Below are 23,948 nucleotides of genomic sequence, written 5' to 3'. Positions count from 1 at the left end.
TTACTAAATCACCCTAAATTCTTACATAATGTTATTAATAAATCATGTGAATTATAAAGACACAGAACTGGAAATTGTAAATGGTAAACTCACCTCCAGTAGTTTCAAACTATCCAGATCTAATGAGGGTTCTAAAGCTGCTGCTTCCATCATGTTCATAGTATGCAGGCCTTTTTTACGGATTCCTGAGGAAAGATGAAGATATGAATTATATTGCCCTTCAAACTGATCAAACTTTTTGATTTATTTCAATAGTCCTGCAATTCTGACATAAACCACACAGTGAATGAGATATATAGGTCAACTCACTCAGGCTATCTGCAGTGCTTTGCTCTTTACTTCCTATGGCAGAATAAGTAAACTGCACAGGAGACTTGGTGTGATGTATGAATCCAGAATTATAATTAAGCGCATACATATTAGTTAAAACTATAACGTGGTTTTAAATCAGATCTGTTGTTGATTGACAAAACTTGATTTGTTTGAGCACAAGAAACCATAATTTTGAGTCTGTGAACTTCTATTCCTTTTGTTTCAAAGCTCGTACGAAGAGAAAAGAACAAAGCAGAAGTAATACAATGCAAGTACTGCGGACCCAATTGACAAAAGAAAGCTCAGGACCGTATAGGTTGGAAACAGGCAGAAGAGTCCTTCATTCTGCAGTGGATAGACAATGGCTAAAATGATGATGGTGGTGGCTGGATTTAACCTAGCCAAGAAACCTCTTTTAAAATGTGGCACGTGGCATGTGTTTCACATGCTGCTGAATAAAGAATAAAGTTCCACAATCCTTCAAGTCTATGATAGCAATAAAATTTAATTAATTCCTACAATCCATTACTGCTATGATGGATGAGGATGTAGACAAGTATAGTGCAACATTTGGAACCCAAGATTAAAAAATGCCAGAGAGCATTAATAAGGAAGAAGCTATGGAAGGAATATGTGGCAAGGATAATATTGTAAGGGTCCAAACTTTACTTTTTCAGGTCCGGTACTCAATGCCTTTACTCTGATATTTAGAGCTATTTGTCACAGAATCCTTTGGAATGTAAGGTGCTCCAGTTCAAGTGTAATGCCTAAAGACAAAAGGATTTTTTCCCTGTATTCTCCTGTGAATGTCTAATAGTAGAAGAGAAGCAATTGCTGTCTAGCTCAGTGGTTCTCAACCTTTTTAATACGACCCCCAACTGGTCGTAAGTCGAGGACTACCCAACCGGTCGTAAGTCGAGAACTGCCCAACCGGTCGTAAGTCGAGGACTTTCTCTGCCCAGGAGTGCTGCGCATGTGTGGTGCCGCCTCCTGTGCCGGCCGAGGCGTATCTGGCAAGCGGCAGAGATGGTGCAGGCCGACTACCGGCTGGGCCACCAGCTGGCCCAGCCCAAGGGAGGTAAGGCACCCGTCGGGCCCCACGCACGCCAGCAACCCTCCCTGCGCCTGCCGACCTCCCACCTCCCACCGCTGGCCCTCTTTTACTTACATTTTTAGTAGTTGCTCAGCAGGGAGGGGTGGAAACTTCCAGACAGCTCGCCTTCGCTGCAGACAACTTGCAGCACCGTTTGCAGAATGGGACTTTTGGCGGGCTCAGCAGGGCAGAGACAGCCTGGACAATTCCTATTGGCTTTTGAAAGCCAATAGAATTAGGCTCTATTCAAGAGAGTCTATTCTATTAGCTTTCAAAAGCCAATAGAATAAAAGGGAGTAGCACAGCTAAGGAAAAGGGGGGGAAATGGCGGACTGCATTGTTTGGCGACCCCTTGTGAAACGGTCGTTTGACCCCAAATGGGGTCCAGACCCACAGGTTGAGAACCACTGGTCTAGCGGATTGTAACATACTGAGGAGTTGGTAGGTGGAATATTAGAAAAAATATATAGCAAAACTGAGTAAGTAACTAAAGAAAACAAACATAATAGCAATGTGAACATTATCTCAAGGAAAAATAGAGGCAAAATGTTATAAAAGCTTACCTCCTAACATCCTGTATCCAAAGAAAATAACAGCCATCAAAACAGCCAGTACAGATACTGATGCCAGAGTTATTACAACTGTGTCATCTCGTTGCGGAGGATCTGAAAGAAATCAAATGGCTATGATTGTCTCTTCATATATAGTCAATTTTTCAGGAGAAATTAAATCAACATTCTGGCCTGCTATCAATTACCTTGGCATTTCTCCTTCCTTTTGATGGGAGGGGAGGTAGGAAGACAACTTTCAAAATGCACAGACTGAATCCAATAAGCAGAGTCCACAGAAGACTCTCTTCTCTTATCAAGAGAAAGATGGGAGGGAAACCATTTTTCCTTATTTCCCTTCTCCTGCTAAGCTGGAGACCTTCCCCCTCAATTGTACGAGAAAGGGAAAATAAATGAAAATTGGTTCAATCATCATTTTATCATCATCAGAGGCATTCTGTTAATGAAAACAGCATCCTTTCTTCCACAAATTCCAGATCTCACCTTAATTACAAATATTAATTATAGTTGTTAGTTCCTTCACCCTTTCAACATTGTATAATGGACTATTATAAGAGGAATGTTATTTCTTTGGAGTATACAAACTACATAAACAACAGATGTCACAAAAGCCAACTAAACTGAATCAACATGAAAGTCAATAAATGAATGACATAAGAAACTACAAATCCATTTTTCTACTTCTAGTTATGGATCAGATTATAACTTAACAAAACAAAGAAGCATTGAAAGTCATTATTTTACCATTGCAGCTACTGGATCTGAACTGAGTTACTATGAGAAAATAAAGCAAATAGCATTTTCTGAAAGATTAATGGCAGTCAAGACAGGTCGCAAAATGTTCTGTGTGGGATAAGTATTCCTACAGTACTTTTGGTCTTACATTAAGGACATGCAACTTTCCCAAATTTGGAGGGATACAATTCTCCCCCCCACACACACACACACAATGGGAAGGCTGCAGCTGATGTTATTGTAAGGGCGGTGACATTACAATAAGGGACAGGATTGATTTCTTTTTGACGTTTTTCAGAGGGATTAAACTTTTTAGGGATGTGAAGGGAAGCTCAAACTAGGCAAACTAGGTTCATTCTTCCCTTCCCCATATGCAGTTCCACTCTTTTTTGCCTCCCCTCCAAACAGCTCCGGATTGCCACAGTTTGTTTCTAGAAGGCTCCAGCTTCTATCCTCACCTTTACCTCTAGGAAATGCAATAATGAAACTAACAAAATTTAGGCAACAATATCATATGAAGGCTCTGGGACACAGGCTGTCCATTTCTATGAATAATAGTAAGAATCACCAAGTTCCAAGGGTCCTCAATACAAATTCCAAAAGGAACACAAATAGTATACATAGAATCACCTATTTGGAGACAACTAGATTATTCTGGCCAGATTAAACTATGTGTCCCTCTTCTTGCCCTTGTACTTCAGTCTTCTGGAGGAAAGATAAGATAGAAATTTAATAAATAAATGGACAAATCTATTTGTCAGCTTTTACCACTTTCCTGTTTTTCTCCTTTCTAAATGCACAGCTTCCAAAATATATTAGCATCTTTGAATTTGGAACCAATTTAGCTTCCTGTAGATATCTATAGAGATACTCAGTCATCCAGGTCATTGTTGTCCCAAAGATGAGGCAACTGGACTTTCTTGTCTTTGAAGACATTTCACTTATCATCCAAGAAGCTTCTTCAGCGCTGACTGCATGGTAGGCAAGCGAAGGATTTATATTCCTTGCAGAAGCTGGTCATTTGCATTTTTTAGAGAGTTGTTGAGGCCACTTGGTTTATCTGTGTCCTCAAGGTCACCTGAATGGTGCAAATGGGTGTGGAGCCTTCTTGGAACTGCTGAAAGGACTGTGTTGTAGACTGGAGATAGATGATGTCATATCCCTCCCCCTCTATTGAGAGGATTGTTCAAAATTCAAAATCAGTGCACCACTCAGGTGACCTTGAGGACACAGATAAACCTCCAAGGGGTCTCAACAACTCTCTAATGACCAGCTGTCTGCAAGGAATATAAATCCTTCACTTGCCCACCATGCAGTCAGAGCTGAAGAAGCTTCTTGGATAAGAAGTGAAACGTCTTCAAAGAAAACAAAAAAATCCAATTGCCTCTTGAGAAAGCACTTTTGGGACTTCCTGTAGATGTATTTCAATGCCAACTGCAATTTTAATTTAATTACTTTTTAATTTAAAGAGGAGACAGTTCTTATCTACAGTTTTCTTTAGCTTTAAATCGAAAAAGATGGTGATGATGGAGAATTGACTTCAACCCCCTTCCCCCCCTCCCACACACAAAAAAAAGAACAGATAGTACTTTGAAATTACACATCTACCATTAATGAAATGACTGTTTTTAAAAAAGATGTTGGCAGAAATGCTCTATAAAGAAATGTTCCCCATTTACCAAATTACTTTTAAATTATATTGGGATTGTTTGAGTGTGTGTATGTGTTTTTGAGTCAGTCTTCACTCCTAGCAACTGCCTGAACAAGACCACACAGTTTTTAGGCAAGATTTGTCAAGGTGGTTTGCCATTGGCTTCTTCCTCGGACTGTGAGACAGTGAATGAATCTGAATCATTCAGCTGGCTTTGTGTTTAAGGTAGGACTAGAACTTATGATCTTCAAGTTATCAAACCTGCTCTCATAATAAACTGGCATTCTGTGGGATTAGACAAATTAAATTGACTTTACCTATGTGCTTATATAACACTGAAATACTCTCAAAGAAGCAGGGAATTGTGATACGGGCTTCAATAAGACAATTATTTCATAATTAGAACAAATTCAGTTATATTTAAAGCCAAAATTAAGATTAGATTCCCTTATAATTCCAGCATTCTGTGTGAGTCTACAAAATAAAGGATAAATCAGAAATCAATTCATTGCAAAGAAAGCCTAGTAAATTTACTCTGTAACCAGGAATTTTAATTGACTTCTTGTTGCAATTTCTGGTTTAGAGTGATTCAACTGAGAAAAAATCATTACTATTAAAGTCTTTGGCTTGTCAGATTTAATACTAATTGATTTTGTCCTACAACTGACTACATTCCTTCCATCCAAAAGAATTTTGCTTCGAGAATGCATTCTATGAAAAAGCATTAAACAATGTAATAAAACATAATAGCCAAGTATAAAATTCAGTACTGTAAAATTAATTTAACTAATATAAAACTGCAGATAACATGAATTTTAAAATGCCTATAAATTTATTGTTCTGTTAATTTAAAGAATGTATTGAAAGAGAATTATAAATATTTAGGTTTTCTATATATTGATCCTATAGGTAGTCCTTAGTTGGGACTACTGTCCAATTACTAGCTTAGAAACATAAAAGAGATGTCCATGTCTATAGCCATGCCTTCTGAAAGAATGCTAAACCCGTATCCAAAAGTACCAAGCTGACAGGTTGCAGGTATAGAGGAAGAACATAGAATGAAGGGACAAGGAACAGTCCATAAGGAAAGAACTCCACTCTTGACATATACTGTATGCCAGAAACAGTAAGTGAATCCAGTTCTTTCTCTGTGGCCAGAAACACCCAGAAGAACCCCATGGATCGTCATGAAATAAGAATGAGCCAGGGAATGCCATGGTCCCTCCAAGCTCAGTTAACCAATAAAAAGTTTAGTCATGCAAACCTTCTGTTGTCAGAAGAAGCAGAAAGGGGTGTTGTCTTACCTGAACGCCTTTTCTCAGCATGAGGAATGTAGAATCCACGAATGGGTTGATTTAGTCTTCTAGCCCAATCAGACCAAACAATCAAAGTTGCCACGCCTCTGTAGGGTCTGACCATGCCCCAGTTTCGAAAGGGCGAAGTGAATGATTGTGTGACGTGATGGCTCCGAACTGCTGACACTAACCTAACTGCTAATAATGATCAGGGAGGGGGTGGATTCTACATTCCTCATGCTGAGAAAAGGCGTTCAGGTAAGACAACGCCCCTTCTCCAGCATGTAGAGGAATGTAGAATCCACAAATGAGACATACCAAAGCCCCTATGATCCCACAGGTGGGAAGCAGGTTGGTTAAGTGTCGGTGCTGAAATGGACCGCTTGTTGTAAAACCCGACGGCCAAAAGCGGCCTCTGCAGAAGCAAACTTGTTGAGTTTGTAGTGGCGAATGACTGGTGAAGGGGACGACCACGTAGCCGCCTTACAAATGTCCTCTATGGACGCCTGAGTCTGCCACGCCGCCGACGTGGAAGCGCTACGAGTAGAGTGCACTGTCAGGCGGCTTGGGACAGGTAAAGAGTAAGCCTGGTAAGATTGAGCGATACAAGCTTTGATCCATCTGGCTATAGTAGAGGAGGAAACCTTCTGTCGCTTGGAAGCTGAGCGGAAAGAGACAAACAATGCCTCCGATTTCGAAAGGAAGCTGTCCTCTTAATGTAATGACGCAATGCCCTACGTACATCTAGGTAATGCCACTGCTTTTCTAGTGTGTGAGAAGGATTGGGACAAAGTTTGGTAGTACAATGTCCTGAGCCCGGTGAAACAGTGTATTCACCTTGGGAATGAATGAGGGATCTAACCTCAGCACCACTCTGTCCTGATAGAAGGTACACAGGTCTTCCCTAACTGAAAGAGCAGCCAGCTCTGACACGCGCCTCGCCGACGTGATAGCTACTAGGAAGGCCACCTTGTGGGACAAAATGTGAAGAGGAGAAGACCTTATAGGTTCAAAGGGAGACCTAGTGAGTGCCTGCAGAACCCGAGGTAGTTCCCAAGATGGATACCTGTGTACTACTGGAGGTCTGGTGTTGGAGACTCCTTTCATAAAGGACCGGACCCTAGGATGATGGGACAATGGAGTGGCGTTGGCACAGATGAACACCGTGGAAAGAGTGGCCACCTGTCTACGCAAGGTGTTGGGCGCTAAGCCCTTATCCACTCCATCCATGAGGTATTCAAGAATCATTGGAATAGTGACAGAAGAGAGAGAGAAACCCTTACAGGTACACCAGTAACAGAAGTTCTTCCAAGTGGCATCATAGATCCAGTTTGTCGCCGGCCGTCTGGAAGCTTGGATCATAGCTATCACCCTTGAAGAGTAAGATCCGCACATCAGGAACTGGCGCTCAGATGCCAGGTGGCTAGCTGTAGCCACTGCAGGTCTGGGTGGCGTATGGCCCCCTGCGTTAGAATTATCCTCTCTGGAGGGATTTGCCAAGGGGGGGGGCTACGGCGAGGTTCACGAGATCTGCGAACCATGGACGCCTCGGCCAATACGGGGCCACAAGGATTAGCTCCGCCCGTTCCTGTAACAGCTTCCTGATGACGCCCGGGATCAAGGGAAGGGGTGGAAATGCATATAGAAGGCCCGCCGGCCAAGGGCTGAGGAGGGCGTCTGCTCCCTCCAAACCCCGGGATAGGTACCGAGATAGAAACTGGGGAAGCTGGGTGTTCGTCAGGGATGCAAACAGGTCGACTTTGGGCCGACTGAAACGGTGAATTATCTCCCGAAAGAGATGGGGATGTAGACGCCACTCCGAATGATCTATCATAGATCAACTCAGAAAATCCGCCTGGTCGTTTTCCACCCGAGATATGTTCCGCCTTTAGGGACAACAGATTCTGTTCTGCCCATGACCCCAGACACTGGGCCTCGGACATTAGAATCCGTGATCGAGTGCCGCCCTGCCTGTTGACACAGGCCTTTGCCGCCACGTTGTCTGTCAGAACCAGCACGTGTCGGCCCGCCAACTTCTTGTGGAAATGGCGAAGTGCTAGGTGTGTGGCTCTGAGCTCTAACCAATTGATATTTTTCTTGAGATCCCGTTGAGACCACCACCCCTGGGTGAATTGGGATTGCAGATGTGCCCCCCATCCAAACAGACTGGTGTCTGTGGTCAAGGTTACCCGAGTCGGTTCTCTGAACAGGGATCCTTTGGACAATGCTGGGGACAACCACCAGATGAGGGACGTGAATGTCTGTGGTGGGACTCGCACCCTTTGTGGAAAACATGCTACACCCCGTTTCTGGTAAGGGAGTAGAAACCACTGCAGTTGTCTCGTATGAAGCCTGGCCCAAGGCACTATGGCAATACATGAGATCAGTTTCCCTAACAGCTGTGACAGTAGGAGCAGGGTTACACGTTTCTCCTTGCGCACCCTGGTGACCATCGTACGTATGCTGAGCTGACGCTCCTGAGACAGGAAAACTCGGCACTGGTTGGTGTCTATTATTGCGCCTAAGTGGAGCAAACGGTTTGCTGGGATCAGATGGCTCTTTGGGAAGTTGATCATAAATCCATGATCCTGGAATGTCTTGATCGTCAGTGCCACGTCTGATCGGCCGTTCAGTGATGAGGACGACTGGATTAGGATATCGTCCAAGTAGCACTGAACGCAGACTGGTACCAACCTGAGCTGTGCGGCGAGAACCGCCAGGATTTTGGTGAAAACCGTTGGAGCTGACGATAGGCCGAATGGCAGGGCCCTGTACTGATAGTGATGGTTGGAATACCTGAATCTGAGAAAACGCCTGTGATTTGGATGTATGGGAATGTGCAAGTAAGCTTCTGTCAGATCTATGGATGTAAGAAAGTCCCCCGGCCGAATGCTGCCCAGAATAGAATGAAGAGTTTGCATCTTGAATTTTTGGTAAATTAGGTACCGATTTAGAGCCTTGAGGTCAGGATCACCCTCCATCCTCCTGAGGCCTTTGGTACCACGAATAGGATGGAGTAGAAACCTAGTCCCCATTGATCTGGGGGTACCCGCTCTATTGCCTCTATGCTTAATAGATGACGAATGGCCTCCTCCATGAGACCTTTTTCACGGGATTTCGGGATAGGGGGCAGGAGATGAAGCGCCGAGGGGGGAGTATGAGGAACTCCAGAGACAGCCCGTCTCTGATAGTGGTTAGAACCCAACTGTCCGTGGTGGTGCTTTCCCATTTGTGGAAGTATAGTGCCAGTCTTCCGCCAATGGGGGGAATCCGCCTCAAGTCACTTTGACTTTTGGAAAGGATGACCTCCTCTGCTGCGAAAGGGCTGCTTAGCCTGGAATTGTGGCTTTGGCTTGTCTCTGTAGATGGACCGGTCCAATGAGCGATCCGGCCCTGCTTGAAAGGGCCGATATCAGCTCCAGGTAGTTCGGTCTGAGCCAGACTTAAACGACGGATGCCGGTTGTATGGAGAAAAACGTCTGCCCATTTTTTTGACAATATGAGCTAGTACCTTCAACTTTTCTTTGTTTTCAGTCAGGTAAGGAGTGAGAGCCTCTCTAAAAAGGCGACCCTTTTGATATGGTGCCGCAGCTACTCTCCATTTGTGCCTGGTATTGGCCTTCCAATTTTTTAGCCAGAACAACCGGTGTGCGGCAACGTTGGAAGCTATGGCCCGAGCCGAATATTTGGCCGACTGCAGAGACACATCCGCCATGTATTCCAGTGTGGCCCTTAGTTTAGTGACATCCTGGTGAACCCTTACTTCATCTGGGGATATTCTGGCCTGTAATTCCCTGAGCCAGATTAATGCGATTCTGGCGAAGAAGGAATTAGATGTTGAGGCTCTTATAGCCCAAGCCGATGCCTGATGGGTCCTTTTGAGGGAAATCTCAGACTTCTTGTCCTCAGCCTTAAGGGCCTCCGACATATCTCCTGGGATTTTGGTGTCTGACAGTATGGGGGCGAGAGCCTCGTCTACACCTGGAACTTCGAGGACATTGTTGAGTGAAGGGACTGTATCTAAGAGTTTACGATCTAATCCCCCAAGAGCAGAGAAACTTCCAGGAGATCCCCACTGAACCTGAATGGATTTGAGAAACATGGGGGGACAAGGTATCTGTAGGTTCTTCTTGACCGGTTCCAGAAACAGTGGGTCAGAACTCTGTCCAGAGTCCTGATCCATCGTCTGTGGTTTCACCGGTTCAATTTTTCCGGTGACATAGGCCTTTTGTAAAAGAGAATAGAAGGAATTTGGATTAAACACCCCTACCATAGGAGTGGCCTCCACCTGAATGTCTTCCCCGTCTGACCACATGCCTTCTTCTGGAATCTGTGCGGAATAATCCGATATCTCGCTCCCTTCAGACTGAGGTGGAGAACCGTGATCTGAGATCACATATTCCCCTGGGATGCATAGTTTCCATGGGCGTAGGGGGTTTGACAGTCCTTGGACCAGAATGGCCCTCCCTGAAGCCGCCATCACCTGAGCCACCGCCTGTGAGATCATGGCTCGGAGCTGGACAGTAAATGAAGGATGTTCGGGGCCCCGAAGACCTGCCGCCATCGGCGTGAAAGATGCTGACGGGATTGGGGGAGGGACGACTGTAGTAACCTCCCCTTGAGACCCACAAGACACTGAGGAAGGTCCTGGCTCAGCAGCTGGAATTGAATCTTGGACCTGTAATCTCAATTCTTGGCCAAAGAGGGACAGATGGTCCCGTTCATATCCCAGCAAAGAACCATGGTCCAGGGTCTGCTCGGGAGACCAAGCCCATGTAAAAGGAAAAGGTCGATGCTCCCCTGAAGTGGATGCAAGAGGAGGGGAGGGGATAAGCTGCGTCTCTCCTGCCTGTTGCTGGGCTTTGGAGAATTGTCGCTCCAGCGCCCTATGTCTGCTGTCTGCTTGCTTGTCATCGGCCTTAGAGGTCCGTTTGACCTTGGCCTTGGCTTTTGCAGGTGTATCCTGACTGGATGGCTTGCGTTTTACATTTTCACTGGAGGTTGAAGCCTATGAAACGGTGTTATCCACCATATTGAAAGAAACAATAGGAAAGAAACAACAGGTGTTCACCAGGAGATCCCTGGATCAAGTCTGTACTGTAGTAGAAGAAAAGGCAGGTTTTCACCAGGAGATCCCTGGATCAGTCCTGTTCTGCAGGATAAGAAAGGGCAGGTTTTCACCAGGAGATCCCTGGATCGGCCCTGGTCTGCAGGAGAAAGGAAGGCCACGGCCCACCTGGGTGGTACAGGCCTGCACGAGGGTCTGTGAGGTCCGGCCCGCCGTTAAGCATGGAGTCACTACGCGATATAAGCCGCGCTACGCTCAGGGGCTGTCCTCCCCGTTCAATTTTTCAGGCCCACTGTAATAGAGAGACAATTTGGCCGAAAAAGTATCAAATGTCAATTAAAGATAAGTCTATATATGAATATAGATATATATCTTGTTTATTTTAATTCTGTTTTATTTTAATTAATTTTTAATTTTTTTACCTCGTGTCTCACTTAGTGACAGCTAGGACAGTAAGTGCCGATCACTATGCAGACAGAGGAAAACAGGCAAGGCGAACAGCAGTCCAATCTGTTGGCACTTGATATTTGAAAGATACTGGTAAGTCACACAGTCTGGAATATTACCAGATAAAAAGGAGTGAGAGACTCAATGTATTTTCCCTATGTCCACTAGGTAACCTAAGATGGTGAAGCACGAGGTAATGAAGATCTAAAAGAGTGTAATTAGAACTCCTATTCCCCTCCACACGTAGGGAGAATCACCAAATAAATAAGTTGCTTTGTGACTGAGAAGGCTGTAATTAGGTCAAAGCAATCAATTTAATGTGTGCCATCAGGCGGAGCCCAAATGGCAGCCGCGACAATCTAATGAGAGATAAAACAAGTTGAGAGAAAAGATCCTCTTCTGCAAGTAATCTGGTAATAAGTTCTTTTAGTCAAACAGTTCACCTGTGGTTTAGGTAATTTACAGCAATCAACAGTAACAAGGAAGTACTTGAGTAATGTGAGGATCGAGCCTTCTAGAGGCTCAAAATGGCACCTGCAGGTTGTTTGAATTGGTAATGAACCCAGGAAGGTGAATTCAGAGTTTTCAGCCAAAAACTAGTAGTTTAAAGCTTCTCATTCACAGCAAAGATCCTGGGAGGGGGTGGGGAGTGGATTGTAATGAGGAGGCAGCGATTGACGATCAGCTGTCTGCCTCTGAAAAACTCAATGGAGAAGGAAATTGATTAAAGAGAGAAGAAATGGTGCAGCACTGAGCCCAGAGCTGAACCAATACCCCCCAAAGAAGGAAAAAAAGGGTAGAGAATCCACGAATTGCAATAACTACCTTTTTGAATCTAAATTGGGAGCCAAATTCTTACATCTCTTCAGGGCTGAGACCAAACGAAACTGGGGCATGGTCAGACCCTGCAGAGGCGTGGCAACTTTGATTGTTTGGTCTGATTGGGCTAGAAGACTAAATCAACCCATTCGTGGATTCTACATTCCTCTACATGCTGGAGAAACCGTAATGTACCCAATCATGACTGATCAGCAACCAAGCTCTTTTTCTCAGTTTAAATCAGATTGTGCAACACTACTGCTCTTTCACAAGAGTCTAGTGCTAGTCTTGTTTTTTAAACACACTTTTTCAAGAGGTATTAAATAGGGACCTGCATAAGACCAGAATAGTTCAGAAAGCAGGAGCAGCTGGAAGTCTCTGTGAAAATTAGGAGTCTGGCCCCTCCTTGCTGTCCAAGCTCAAAGGACCACAGAAGGCAGTTTTAAGCGACCAAAGGTGAGAAGGTCAGCTACAACAGCCTGAAGAGGAGGTAGGCAGATCTGATCCCAGTATCACCAAGCATGTTGTCAATGAAGTGGCCTAGATAAGGGGTCCCCAACCCCTGGTCCGTGGACCAGTATCAGCCCGCGGCATTCCAGCAACTGGGCCGCACAAACAACCAAAGCCCCATCCATGAGATGCAGGCAGCACCCAAAACCACGCACCCTCCGGTCCATGGAAAAACCTCTCTCCACGGAACTGGTCCCTGGTGCCCAAAAGGTTGGGGACCTCTGGCCTAGATAGTATCCTCAAAAATAATATAAAAAGCTAGTGATCGGAGAAGAGGGGAAATACAGTATACTTCAAATGGGAAAAGCTAAAGATGTCTCAACTGTGGGATGAGAGAAAAGTACATCGTCAGAATGTAGCATTAAAAAACATTATTGGGATGTGTTTCTGCTGCAGTTAGAAGAAAGCAAGGATGAGCCCTGCAATTTAAATAAAGTGGTTTTTATTTTATTTCCGGTATGATTGCAACTTACTATTCTCAGTTTAGATATCTCTAAACAGAGAATAATAAATTGCAATCACACCAGAAGCACATTAAACAACTGGCAAAAAAAAAAAAAAAACATTCTTCACCCAAGTTTGTAGATTCTTTTTTCCATTCTGCAGGTGCATGTAACAGACTACAGTACCTATCTGTTAGGGGTAAGAATGTTAGAGTAGTTGCTCCATTTTAATAGTGATGACAAGAGAATCTGATTTTGAGTCTGAAAAAGATGTACTTTAATTTCCCAATACTCTAATCACAAACTGACATCTGTATCTTTTTCCCTTATCTTCTCCAACTCATAGTCTAGATCATAATAAGGATATATAAGTTGTGACAAGTTCTTGGCAGATACAACCTTCCAGGCAACTTGCCTTACTCCCATCAATTATCCTCTCTTTTCTATACATGTACTGAAAACACTGGAGGCCATTAAAACCTTCTTCTTCACATATATAGCTTTTTGACATTGCTGTCTCAAACTTCAACTCAATACACGATAGTGACTTTAATCTCAAAGGCAAATTTCAGGTATTTAAATGAGTAATTAAATACAGTTCAGCTAACTATGAAAGTAACTATGTGACAAATATCAAGAAGGAATGAGCTAGCTGAATTGGCAGTGCTGCTTTATTTTTTCTAAGCTTTTGCTTTTTCACCCAGGTGTTCCACCATATATTATTATATACATATATTGACTTAACAAGACATTCCAAAGAATTAAAGAATGTTTTTGCTTCTAAGTGATAGAAAGTTCCACTGAAAAAGCTGCCTTCATAGCTAATTTATTTTTCTGCGTGTCTGAAATTGCTACCCATTGCCTATCAAGCCTAAAACACCTAAAACACCATGAACCTTGCAACATGTAGGTTGAGAAACTTCCGTGTCTGAAAAGTTAAATTAGTTATTTCTTTATTGACATTTCAGCGTGCTACTAATTCCAACCTTCAGTTTGATTTATTTTCTTGCTTTCTTTCATTTTGTGATTTGACTAATGTTTGGATGTTTTAGAACAGTGGTGGGCGAACCTACGGCACAGGTGCCAGAGTTGGCACTCAGAGCCCTCTCTGTGGGCACACGCTCTGTTGCCCCAGTCCTAGGGCTTCAGCTGGGTTTTATAAAACCTTTTCGCTTTAGGCCTCCACCGCCGTGTACAAAAAAAAAAAAGGTTCAATCAATCAGTCAATTTCAACTTCTCATGGGAAAAAAGTTGGAATTGATTGATTGAACTTTTTAGTCCCACCCAGTCTGCTGTTACCACTGCAGCCACGCCCACCCAATGGGCCATGCCCACCCGGCACCCGACGATGCATAAGTGGGTTTTGGGTTGAATTTTGGGCACTCGGTCTCTAAAAGGTTTGCCATCACTGTTTTAGAATGTCACTGTTTGAACTGGAATGTAAACCATGTGTTAAGTCATTATTTCTATGGTTATCAACATAGTACCAGACAGAATTCATCATTTTAAGTATGAAAGCAATTAAATTTTAATATTTACATTTTATCACTTGATTGCGCATTCCATAATTATAAACTAGACAGCCAAATCTTCTATAGTTCATACGTGGTGGGATTCCAATATATGAACAATCGGTTCTCTATGTGGATACCACTTCTGGAAGTCCATTCTGGGCCCGGGCAACAAAAAATTAGCTACCGATTCTACCAAAGTGGTGCGAACCGGCTGAATCCCATCACTGAGTTCATATCATGGGGGCATATCATTCTGGAGTTGGTTAACAGACTAAGACCCCACTTCCCCCATGTGTATTTTGCTCCCTTCCTCCATATCTTTGTTCATATTTTAATTAATTTAATGTTACCATATATTACTTAACACTTTAAGGTTTTTATTGTTTTTAATTATTGTAAGCCACCTAGAATTGCCACCATGCAAGAGGGTGGCATATAAGTTGAATGAATAAAATTATATCAATAGTAATAATAAGCTATTCTTGAAAACATTTTTTGCAAATTAATTTATCTGTGAAATGTAAGACACTGTCAAAATGCTGAACTGCATCACTGAAATCTGAGTCTTCTGATAGACTCTTAAGAGTGGATCTAAGAGTATATAGTATATAAAACTATAACTGATTTATCAATTTCAATCTTCTTTATATAATCAAAGATGGAAGCACAGTTCCAAAATACTTTCCCACATTAGCATTATGGGTCTTCTTCACATATGCTCAAGTTCTATTATGAATCTGAACTAGCTAGTATTAGTAATTTCTAAACTGCTTCAGATACTACATATTTTCTGCATAATGTTATACACAAAAGAATATGAAAAAGACATATTAATAGCTTCATTGTGTTCAAAATGAAATACATACTCTATATATCAACAAAGGTTAAATACAGGACTATAACAGTCAAATATTGTTGAATCTGGACGAAGCAACTTGAGGAGGGGCACAGAGACTCCTCAATAAGGAATTGATCACAATCAGATTAAACTTTTAGTCAGCTTCCCCCCCCCCCAACTTTAACTAGCCTGGTGGAACAAGGATTAAATTCATAAATAGTGGACCTCACATTCCAAAGGACTCTATTCACTGATTTATGATCCATAGGCTCAAAAATCTCCAAGATAACATCAAATTTTGCCTCTATTATATCTTTCACCTACCATCTTACTTGAACAAAATATGGATGATTTTATATATGAAAGACCTGACAAATTATCATATCCAGCCCTCAGCAGATCTTCTGGCTGACGTTGCCATCCAGAATGTTTCTGGAAGAAACTGCAAGGAAGCAACATTTTCCTGCCAACAGATCTTTAATTATGGCAATAACGATTCCATGAAAAGTAAGGGGGTAATGTGGGTTGGTAGTGGAACAGCAATCAGAGAAGCCTATTATTTCTAATCACTGTGATCAGGCAAAATTTACTTTTCTAAAATTGCCATAATTTGTAATACTTCGTGTATTAATCTTAAAAATTCATACTTCTATGGAACCTCTGAGTTCTATGAAACTTCACATGAGTATGTCAATTAGAAAAATATACCGAAGGATCTGTTGCTGATTCTATGAAACAAGGAAATCCTATAAGTTGACCAATTGAACATAGGTAGAACAAACTGACAGGTGCTACAGAAAAAAGCATTTCATTTAGTTACCTCAATGAAGTATGTAACAGGATCACACACAAAAACTGCAAAAATACCCTGTACTTTTATTTTTAATTATTATATAACACGATACAGAACAATGTATTACTTTTTAGGCAATGCCTTTGTTTTCCTAAAGATGATCCCAAGCAGTGGAAAAGCAGCTGCCTTTGTATCTTGACTTGTCTCCTGGAGGAGTAATAGTTTCTTAACCTCTAGTCTACATTTCAGTAACATGCTAAGGGATGGTCTTTACTTCTTATTCAAAAATAATATATAAAGTGAATTAATGACAACTTTCTAATTAAAATGCCTGAAAATTCTAGACACCTAGAATAGAATTGCAACTATTCCAACCTGAAGATGCCAACCAATCTTCAGTGATTGGCGAGACGTTTGCTAGTCCACATATCTAAATATACACAGCTATGGTGGTCCTGCAGAATCAATTTGTGTGTCATTTCAAAGTCAATGGGGGAAGCCAGACTCACTTAATGACCACGTGACTCATTTAACAACTTCAGTGATTTGCTCAACCATGGCAAAAAGGTCATACAATCGGGAACAACTCAGTTAACAACTGACTTGCTTAGTGATGGAAATCGGGGGCCCAATTGTAGTTGTAAGTTGAGGACTACCTGTAATACTTCACTTCAACTGCTAATAACAAAGTGAAATTTCAGCAACACAGATAAGCACAACTAAGACTACAATCTATTAATATGATGCTATGCATAACTATTAAAAATTAAACCCAAGCTTTTAAATTAAGTCAAAACCACAGAACCTCATAACGGTTCCATACATTGCCTGCTAAAGGCGAAGTGGGAACATCCTCAAAACTCCTGCTGCATTTGCTTCTCACTTTGCTTGTGCAAATTCTGGATGGGCAAGCCAAGGCAGAATAGGAACAAGCTTTGACTGTGCTCCTACTTTGCCTGTGCTAGTCTTCTCAGCCTTTAAAAAACATTGTGAATCCTCCCTAAGTTGCTTAACACTTCATATGGGATCATGACTTGTAGTCTGAAGAACTCTTGCTATAGAAATTTGTAAAGGTTGAGAGCAGGAGGATATGGCTTAGGCTAATGTTGAGTGAAGAATATACTGCCTCACAAAACAGCTGACTTAAGCTACAGAAACTGATCACATTGCACATGAACAGCTGCGGTGCAGTGACGTGTGTGTGTGTGTGTGTGTGTGTGTGTGTGTGTTTGTCTGTCTGTCTGTCTGCATCTGTGTGAGAGAGATTTTGAGAACTGGATGGCAGCAAGGCAAATCAAGCTAGAACAGGCAACTCTGGGAAACAGGCAACTTTTGGGGGGAAACCACTAAAAAGAAAAACAAGAAATCCAAGAAGAAGCCACCATGTTTGTACAAAGAACTCTCTGGTCAACTGAAAAACAAAAAGGATTAGTACAAAAAAATGTAAAAAGAGACATATAAGTAAGGCAGAATACTAGCATAGAGCCTGAAGTCAAGAAAGTTAAGTCTTAGCATGAACTACAAAAGTGAAAAATAATGAAGTTTCTTTCAATATGTAAAAAAACAAGAAAAAAGTCAAGGAAATAATTGGTCCACCAAAGGAAGAAGATGGCAAGGAAGTGATGGATAGTGGGGAGAAAGCAGAGCTGCTTCATTCATTCTTTGCATCTTTTTCATGCAAAAGGAATAAAATAGCCCATCCTATCAAATGCAGAACTGTAAAAGATAGACTAGAAATACAAGCTAGAATAGGCAGGAAAATGGTAAGACAACACTGTCCACCCTAGATGAGTTCAAATCACCAGGACTAGATAGATTACATCGCAGAGTTCTGAAGAAGTTGACACACATGATCTTGGAACCACTGAACATTATCTTTCAAATATCCTGGAGCACTGAAGAACTACCAAAAGATTAGAAAAGAGTTGACGTAATTCTCTTTTCCCAAAAAGGTGAAAAAAATGGATCCAGGAAACTACAGATTAATCAGCCTGACATCAATACCTGGGAACATTCTGGAAAAGATAATCAAGAAACAGATCTGCAAACACCTAGAAGCAAGAAAAGTGATAATCAGAAGCCAACGTGAGTTTGTCAAAAACAGATCATGCCAAACAAATCTTATTTCATTCTTTGACGTGATTAAATTAGCGGACCAGTGAAATGCTGTCGACATAGTATACATACATAGATTTCAATAAGATATTTGACAAAATAGACCACAACCTACTTCTTGGTAAGTAAGAAAAATGTGGGATAGGCAGCATCACCATCAGATGGATTTTTAACTGGCTGACCAACACACTCAATGTGTAGCCCTTAATGGAGCTACATCTACAGAGGGAAGAATGCAGTGGGGTTCACAGAGATTCTGTCTAAGGCCCAGTACTCTTCAACATTTTTATAAATTATTTAGATGAGAGGATGGGGAACTCATCAAATCTGCAGATGACACCAAGCTGGCAGGACTAGCCAACATATAGGCTCAAGATCCAGAACAATCTTGATAGACTTGAACACTGGGTCCTATCTAACAAAATGAAATTTTGAGAAAAATAAGATTTTACACTTAGGCAAGAAAAACCAAATGCACAGATATAGAATAGGTGGAACTTGGCTCAACAGCAGTTACCTGCAAGAGGGATATAGGAGTCCTAGTAAATAACCACTTAAATATGAGCCAGGAATGCTGCAGCTGGCAAAAATACCAATGCAGTTCTAGGCTGCATTAACAGAGATAGAATCAAGATCATGTGAAATGTTAGTAACGTTTTATAAGGTCTTGGTACAACCACACTTGGAATATTGCATCCAGTTTTGGTTGTTACAATATAAAAAAGATTTTGAGACTCTATATAGAGTTCAGAGAAGAGCAATAAAGATGATTAGGGGGCTGGAGTCTAAAACATATGAAGAATAGTTGCAGGAATTGGGTATGTCTAGTCTAGTGAAAAGAAGGGCTAGGGACGACATGATAGCAGTGTTCCAATATTTGAGAGGATGCCACAAAGAAGAGGGGGTCAACCCAAGCACCTGAAGGTAGGATACTTATACATTGTACAAAATTGAGCATAGTATATTTCTGCAAATGTGAATTCATACTTACTATTTCTTTGGGCTGTTTACAGATTAAAAATGAGAAAACAATGAATATGGCAGTGCAGACGTTGGGAACCTATTTAATCAGTATTTTATAGTATTTCCTTTGACATGTATAATAAATAACTAGATTTGTTTATCCAAATATAAGGTTGTCTCTGCAAAATGGGCTAGTAATTGAAATGATAGGGTTTTTTTAATAAAAACGGAAACAGCCATGCTTCTAATAAATTCCAAGAGCTTTCAAACTCCATTAACACCAATTAGTGCTTTGATAATTAGTTAATAAAGACAGGAAGTAGCTTACATGAAAAGCATTACTTTAAGCCTGTGGTTGCCATTGTTCCTGAAATGAACTATTATCATTTGTACCCTAGTTTGTATTGTGAAACAACAGAGATTTATTATTTCAGACCGGCACACTTGAATCACTGGTATGTCATTAGCATGCTAGTCATTCTACATTCTCAGATCACCTTTTCTGGTAACTCTTATTAAAATGCTGACTAGCACAGAAAGCAAGATGAATCCAATGATAATGGGACTAAGCAAGAATATCAGCTTCTGAGTTATGTTTTTCCACAAGTGTTATAGTAAAATGTGTATTGTATAATGTATTATCTTTCCATTCAAATTGGCTTGCTACTATGAGAACTCTACGCTATGAGATTCAGTTCAGAATACACGATAAATGATAAGTCTGTATCACTAATTTCTTAGAAAAAAAAGAAAACAGCCCACCCACCCTTTTATACAACAATTACCTTTTTCCTCCATAACAAGATTTGTCTGCTAGCCAATCTGGAGTTCTAAGGAGGTTAAAATGTACTGCCTACATGGACAGGCAAAAGGAAACCTCATTTGGAGAGGAAATACAAGGCTGGCCATGAGAAGGGAACTCGGAGGCAGGAAATCCATGAAGACAAAGGCAGATATGTGCCCAAGGGCAGTCAGAAGAAAATATGCCCTGGAGTCTTTTGTAGCATTGCTTCATTTGCCTGATGGCAATACGTCACTTTCTTTGAAACAAAATAGAATATAAGAATAGTAAGATTCTTATATTCTAGGGCAGGGGATAGATGGGCATCCTTATAACTACAGATATTAACAGACACCATGTCCTACATTTCATAGTATTGTTCAGGAAACACACTTTGATCCTTTAAGCAGTTAAATGCTACATGTTTTTCCAGCATTCAGAGAAAGGCAGTTCTGGTAATTTAAATAGCTCCTAGATACGTTTATGCAATGGAAAGGCTTGTACAAGGAGGCATTTCCCCCATGCAGATCAGAAGGAGGGAGGGAGGGAGAGCCACCCGCTGTCTGCCTTATTGGAGTCTGGCCTGTTTCTGTTTACAAATCCTGGAGCCAGACCGGGCACTGGCTGGAGGCGGGCCGTCTGCTTCCTTGCTTACACTCAGTCTTTGTCTGGTAGTGGTGCTGTTCCAAGAATGCACAACTCTGTGTATGCTGGCAGCAAAGCAGAGATTTCCTACAGTATTATCCTGGGTTCACTTTCCCTGCTCCCCCACCAACCTCATTCAAAAATATAATTTAAGGATTACAGTATTTATATTTTCCTGAGAGGCAAGACATTAAAAAGGCTTCCAGCCAAAAAATTACTTTACTTTTTTGCGGAATTGATCTAAAATCCTCACATTTTCAGATAGAACAATTCCATTTCTTCCTCCACTATCCAAAATATGCTGCTGAATTAAATAATTAATTTAGTATACTACCCTGCATTAAATACCCACCTTAGGTAATTAATTTGCTTCAAGAATTATTTTGAGCTGTGCACCATTGCATATACAGATATCCTCAATTTAATTGAGCCCCAAATTTCTGTTGCTAAGTTAAGTGAATTTTACCCCATTTTACGCCTTTTCTTGCCACAGATGTTAAGTAAATCACCGCAGTTCTTAAATTAGTAACTAATTTGTTACTAATTTATTGTTAAAGGTTGTTAAGTGAATTTGGCTTCTGCATTAACTTTGCTTGCCAGAGGGTTGTAAAAGGTGAACACATGACTCCAGAACACTGCAACTGTCATGAGTCAGTTACCAAGCGTCTGAATTTTGATTGCATGACTATGGGGATGCTGCAACAATCTTAAGTGTGAAAAACGGTCATAAGTCACTTTTTTCAGCGCCGTTGTAAATTTCAAACGATCACTAAATGAACTGTTGTAAGTTAAGGACTACCTGTAGACCATTAAGGTTTCTTCCTGTCAATTCCCTCTGCACGTGTATAACTGTCATACAAGGAAAAAAGAGAAAACATGAATCTCAAACCCTTCTTTGCTTTGTCTTCCACACTGTACATACAAGAGACAACGTGCACTGAATAATCCAACCTGGATAGTGTGCCATACATTAAAGTAAACTCTCCCCACTAGTTAGAAATTCCAAAGTTGGTATTAATGAAGACATGCACAACTAAGTGTATTAAATGTTTATTGCTGGACTTGCTCAGTAGGAGCAAATGATCAAATATTATCTTCAAATTCCATCCCCTTAGCCAAGAGAGGTCATTTTCGTAACCGTAATGGCAACAATGCAACTCAACTTTTGTTTCATTAACATTTTTCTCACAACTGGAAGGAATGTGTATTCCTGCTATACGTTTGTTCATAGGTGCCAACAGCAAATGATCAGGTTTTGGCATTTGCCATAGGCATTACAGACAGACTTTTTTAAAAAGGCATTCCTATTCAAGTTTGTCAACATTTTATATTTTTCCATGAGGAAAGATGCTTCTGTTCAACTGACAAAATCTGGTATCAATGGATGATCAATGGAACCAACTTAGAATTAAGGATAAATTTCCTGACAGTTAGAATAATTAATCAGTGGGATGCTTTGCCTCCAGAAATTGTGGGTGCTCCAACACTGGAGGTTTTTAAGAAAAGATTGGATGACCATTTGTCTGAAATGGTATGGGTTTCCTGCTTCAGAAGGGGGTTGGACTAGAAGACATCAAAGATCCCTTCCAACTCTGTTATTCTGTTATTCTGATTTCTGTTATGGAGCAAAAGCAAAACAAAACCCAAAAGGCTCAAATCCTGGCAGATACCAGATCATATCTGTGTCAAAAGTTTACTTTTCTTTTTTTAATCACTAAGTCAGTGTTGACGCCTGGTGACTGCCTGAATTAATCCTCAAATCTTCTTGGCAGCATTTTCATAAATGGTTTGCCCTTGCCTCATTCTCAGGGCTGAGAGAGAGTGATTAGTCCAAAGTCACCCAGTTGGCTTGTGCCTAAGGCAGGACTAGAACTCACAATCTTCTGGTTTCTAGCTTGATGCCTTAACCACTACCCCAAACTGCCTCTCAAAATTGTTACTACTTCTAACTGTACCTATCAATTTTCTGCCTTACTAATTCCATTGGAAACAAGTCATTCAGGTACTCCTCAGTATCAACAAGAGCCAATGGTCAGAATGTAACCTAAGAACGTTGTCTCATAGATAACATTCCCTATTTTGCCTCAATCTCTTATTAAAAAGAATTAGACCATGCTGATAAAAAACAGTATTTGTTGAAATGTGGAAGCTATCTATTTTGCAAAATCTCAGGGTAGCCTTGAATGATTTGCCTTCTCAGTAACAACCCAAAGAACATTAAACAAATCCATGTACTATCACATATTGACTCAATAAATACAGGAATGCATATATGTGAGTCAATCCAAGGATTTCTACAAAAGCTGAAAAAAAATCCATTTCTTAATGTAGCACATTCTAATTTATTCTGTTCTGAATACTATTTATACAAAATACGTTATAATTAATATTAGACTTGTCACTGAACTAGCACTTACTAAAATGGATCACGCAAAATGGCCCATTCACTGCTAAAATGATAAGTTTCTATAGCAACTGAGCAATGTTCCTTTTATTTACTTTAAAAATATTATTTGCCAATGTGCTAGTCAGAAACTTTCCTTTAGATTTTCATTTTTGAATTATATGCGAGACCAGATATATGGTCTTGTCATCTTGCCTGAAATTGCACAATCTCCTGAATTTTTAAAGTCTTTACATTTATTCGCTAATGTATGACATCTCTGAATGCCACCTAGCAGTGTTGTAGGTAATTGGCATCCATGAGAATTATGCTGCTGACCTTTCCTATGTAATGCCTTCTCATAAAATGGAGATTATGAGCCTCAGTTGTAAACAGCTGCTAAATTTAATAAGTATATTTGATTATTTTATATTAATGGCAAACATTTATGCCCTATGTTGGCATTCAAATTTGTAAATGTTTTAGATTAGTTCTACTGTCAATTTTTTTTTCCTTTAGAGGTAATTTTGCAGGACTTTACCACCAGTTATACTTTAAACACTTTGCATTTCATAATCTACTCATTTCACATAATTTTTATTGCACAGGAATGAAAAGCTTAAAAAATAATTTTAAAGAAACAAAATATTCCAGCAGCTATATAATCTGCATCCTCCTTGCAAAAGCACCTGCCTTTTGGTGAAAAGCCAAACTAACTCCTGCTGCCATTTTCCCATTTAATGAACGGTGGTGTTACATTCAAAGTATTTCCCATTATGAGATTATGAGCTGCCACAACACCATTTTTCTCTAGCCAGAGAAACCAGGGTCACTGCCGAACACATTCAGAGCTGCAGACAAAGAAGAAAACTGGCAGACACTGAAGGAACACATCTCAATGCTATGGTAGTATTTTGGATTTGATCTCTAAATAGGCAACTGGGCACAGGGCAGCAGGAATACCACACTTATCT

General features: G+C 41.0%; 1 protein-coding gene across 1 annotated transcript in view; it reads right to left on the bottom strand.

The window, feature by feature from the left end:
- Positions 1 to 23,948, bottom strand: part of BMPR2 (bone morphogenetic protein receptor type 2) — a 74,341-nt gene that overhangs the window by 16,140 nt on the left and 34,253 nt on the right. Inside the window, exons 4-5 of the mRNA XM_039354643.1 lie at positions 1,969 to 2,070; positions 94 to 185 (exon numbers count right to left, since the gene is read on the bottom strand). Of these exons, the coding sequence (XP_039210577.1) occupies positions 94 to 185; positions 1,969 to 2,070 (194 nt within the window). The remainder of the gene's footprint in view (positions 1 to 93; positions 186 to 1,968; positions 2,071 to 23,948) is intronic.

This window comes from Crotalus tigris, unplaced genomic scaffold (assembly GCF_016545835.1).
Source record: "Crotalus tigris isolate CLP2741 ecotype Arizona unplaced genomic scaffold, ASM1654583v1 scf7180000017568.13789103, whole genome shotgun sequence".
NCBI classification, from domain to species: Eukaryota; Metazoa; Chordata; class Lepidosauria; order Squamata; family Viperidae; genus Crotalus; species Crotalus tigris.
This window is presented reverse-complemented; position numbering and strand designations above follow the sequence as displayed.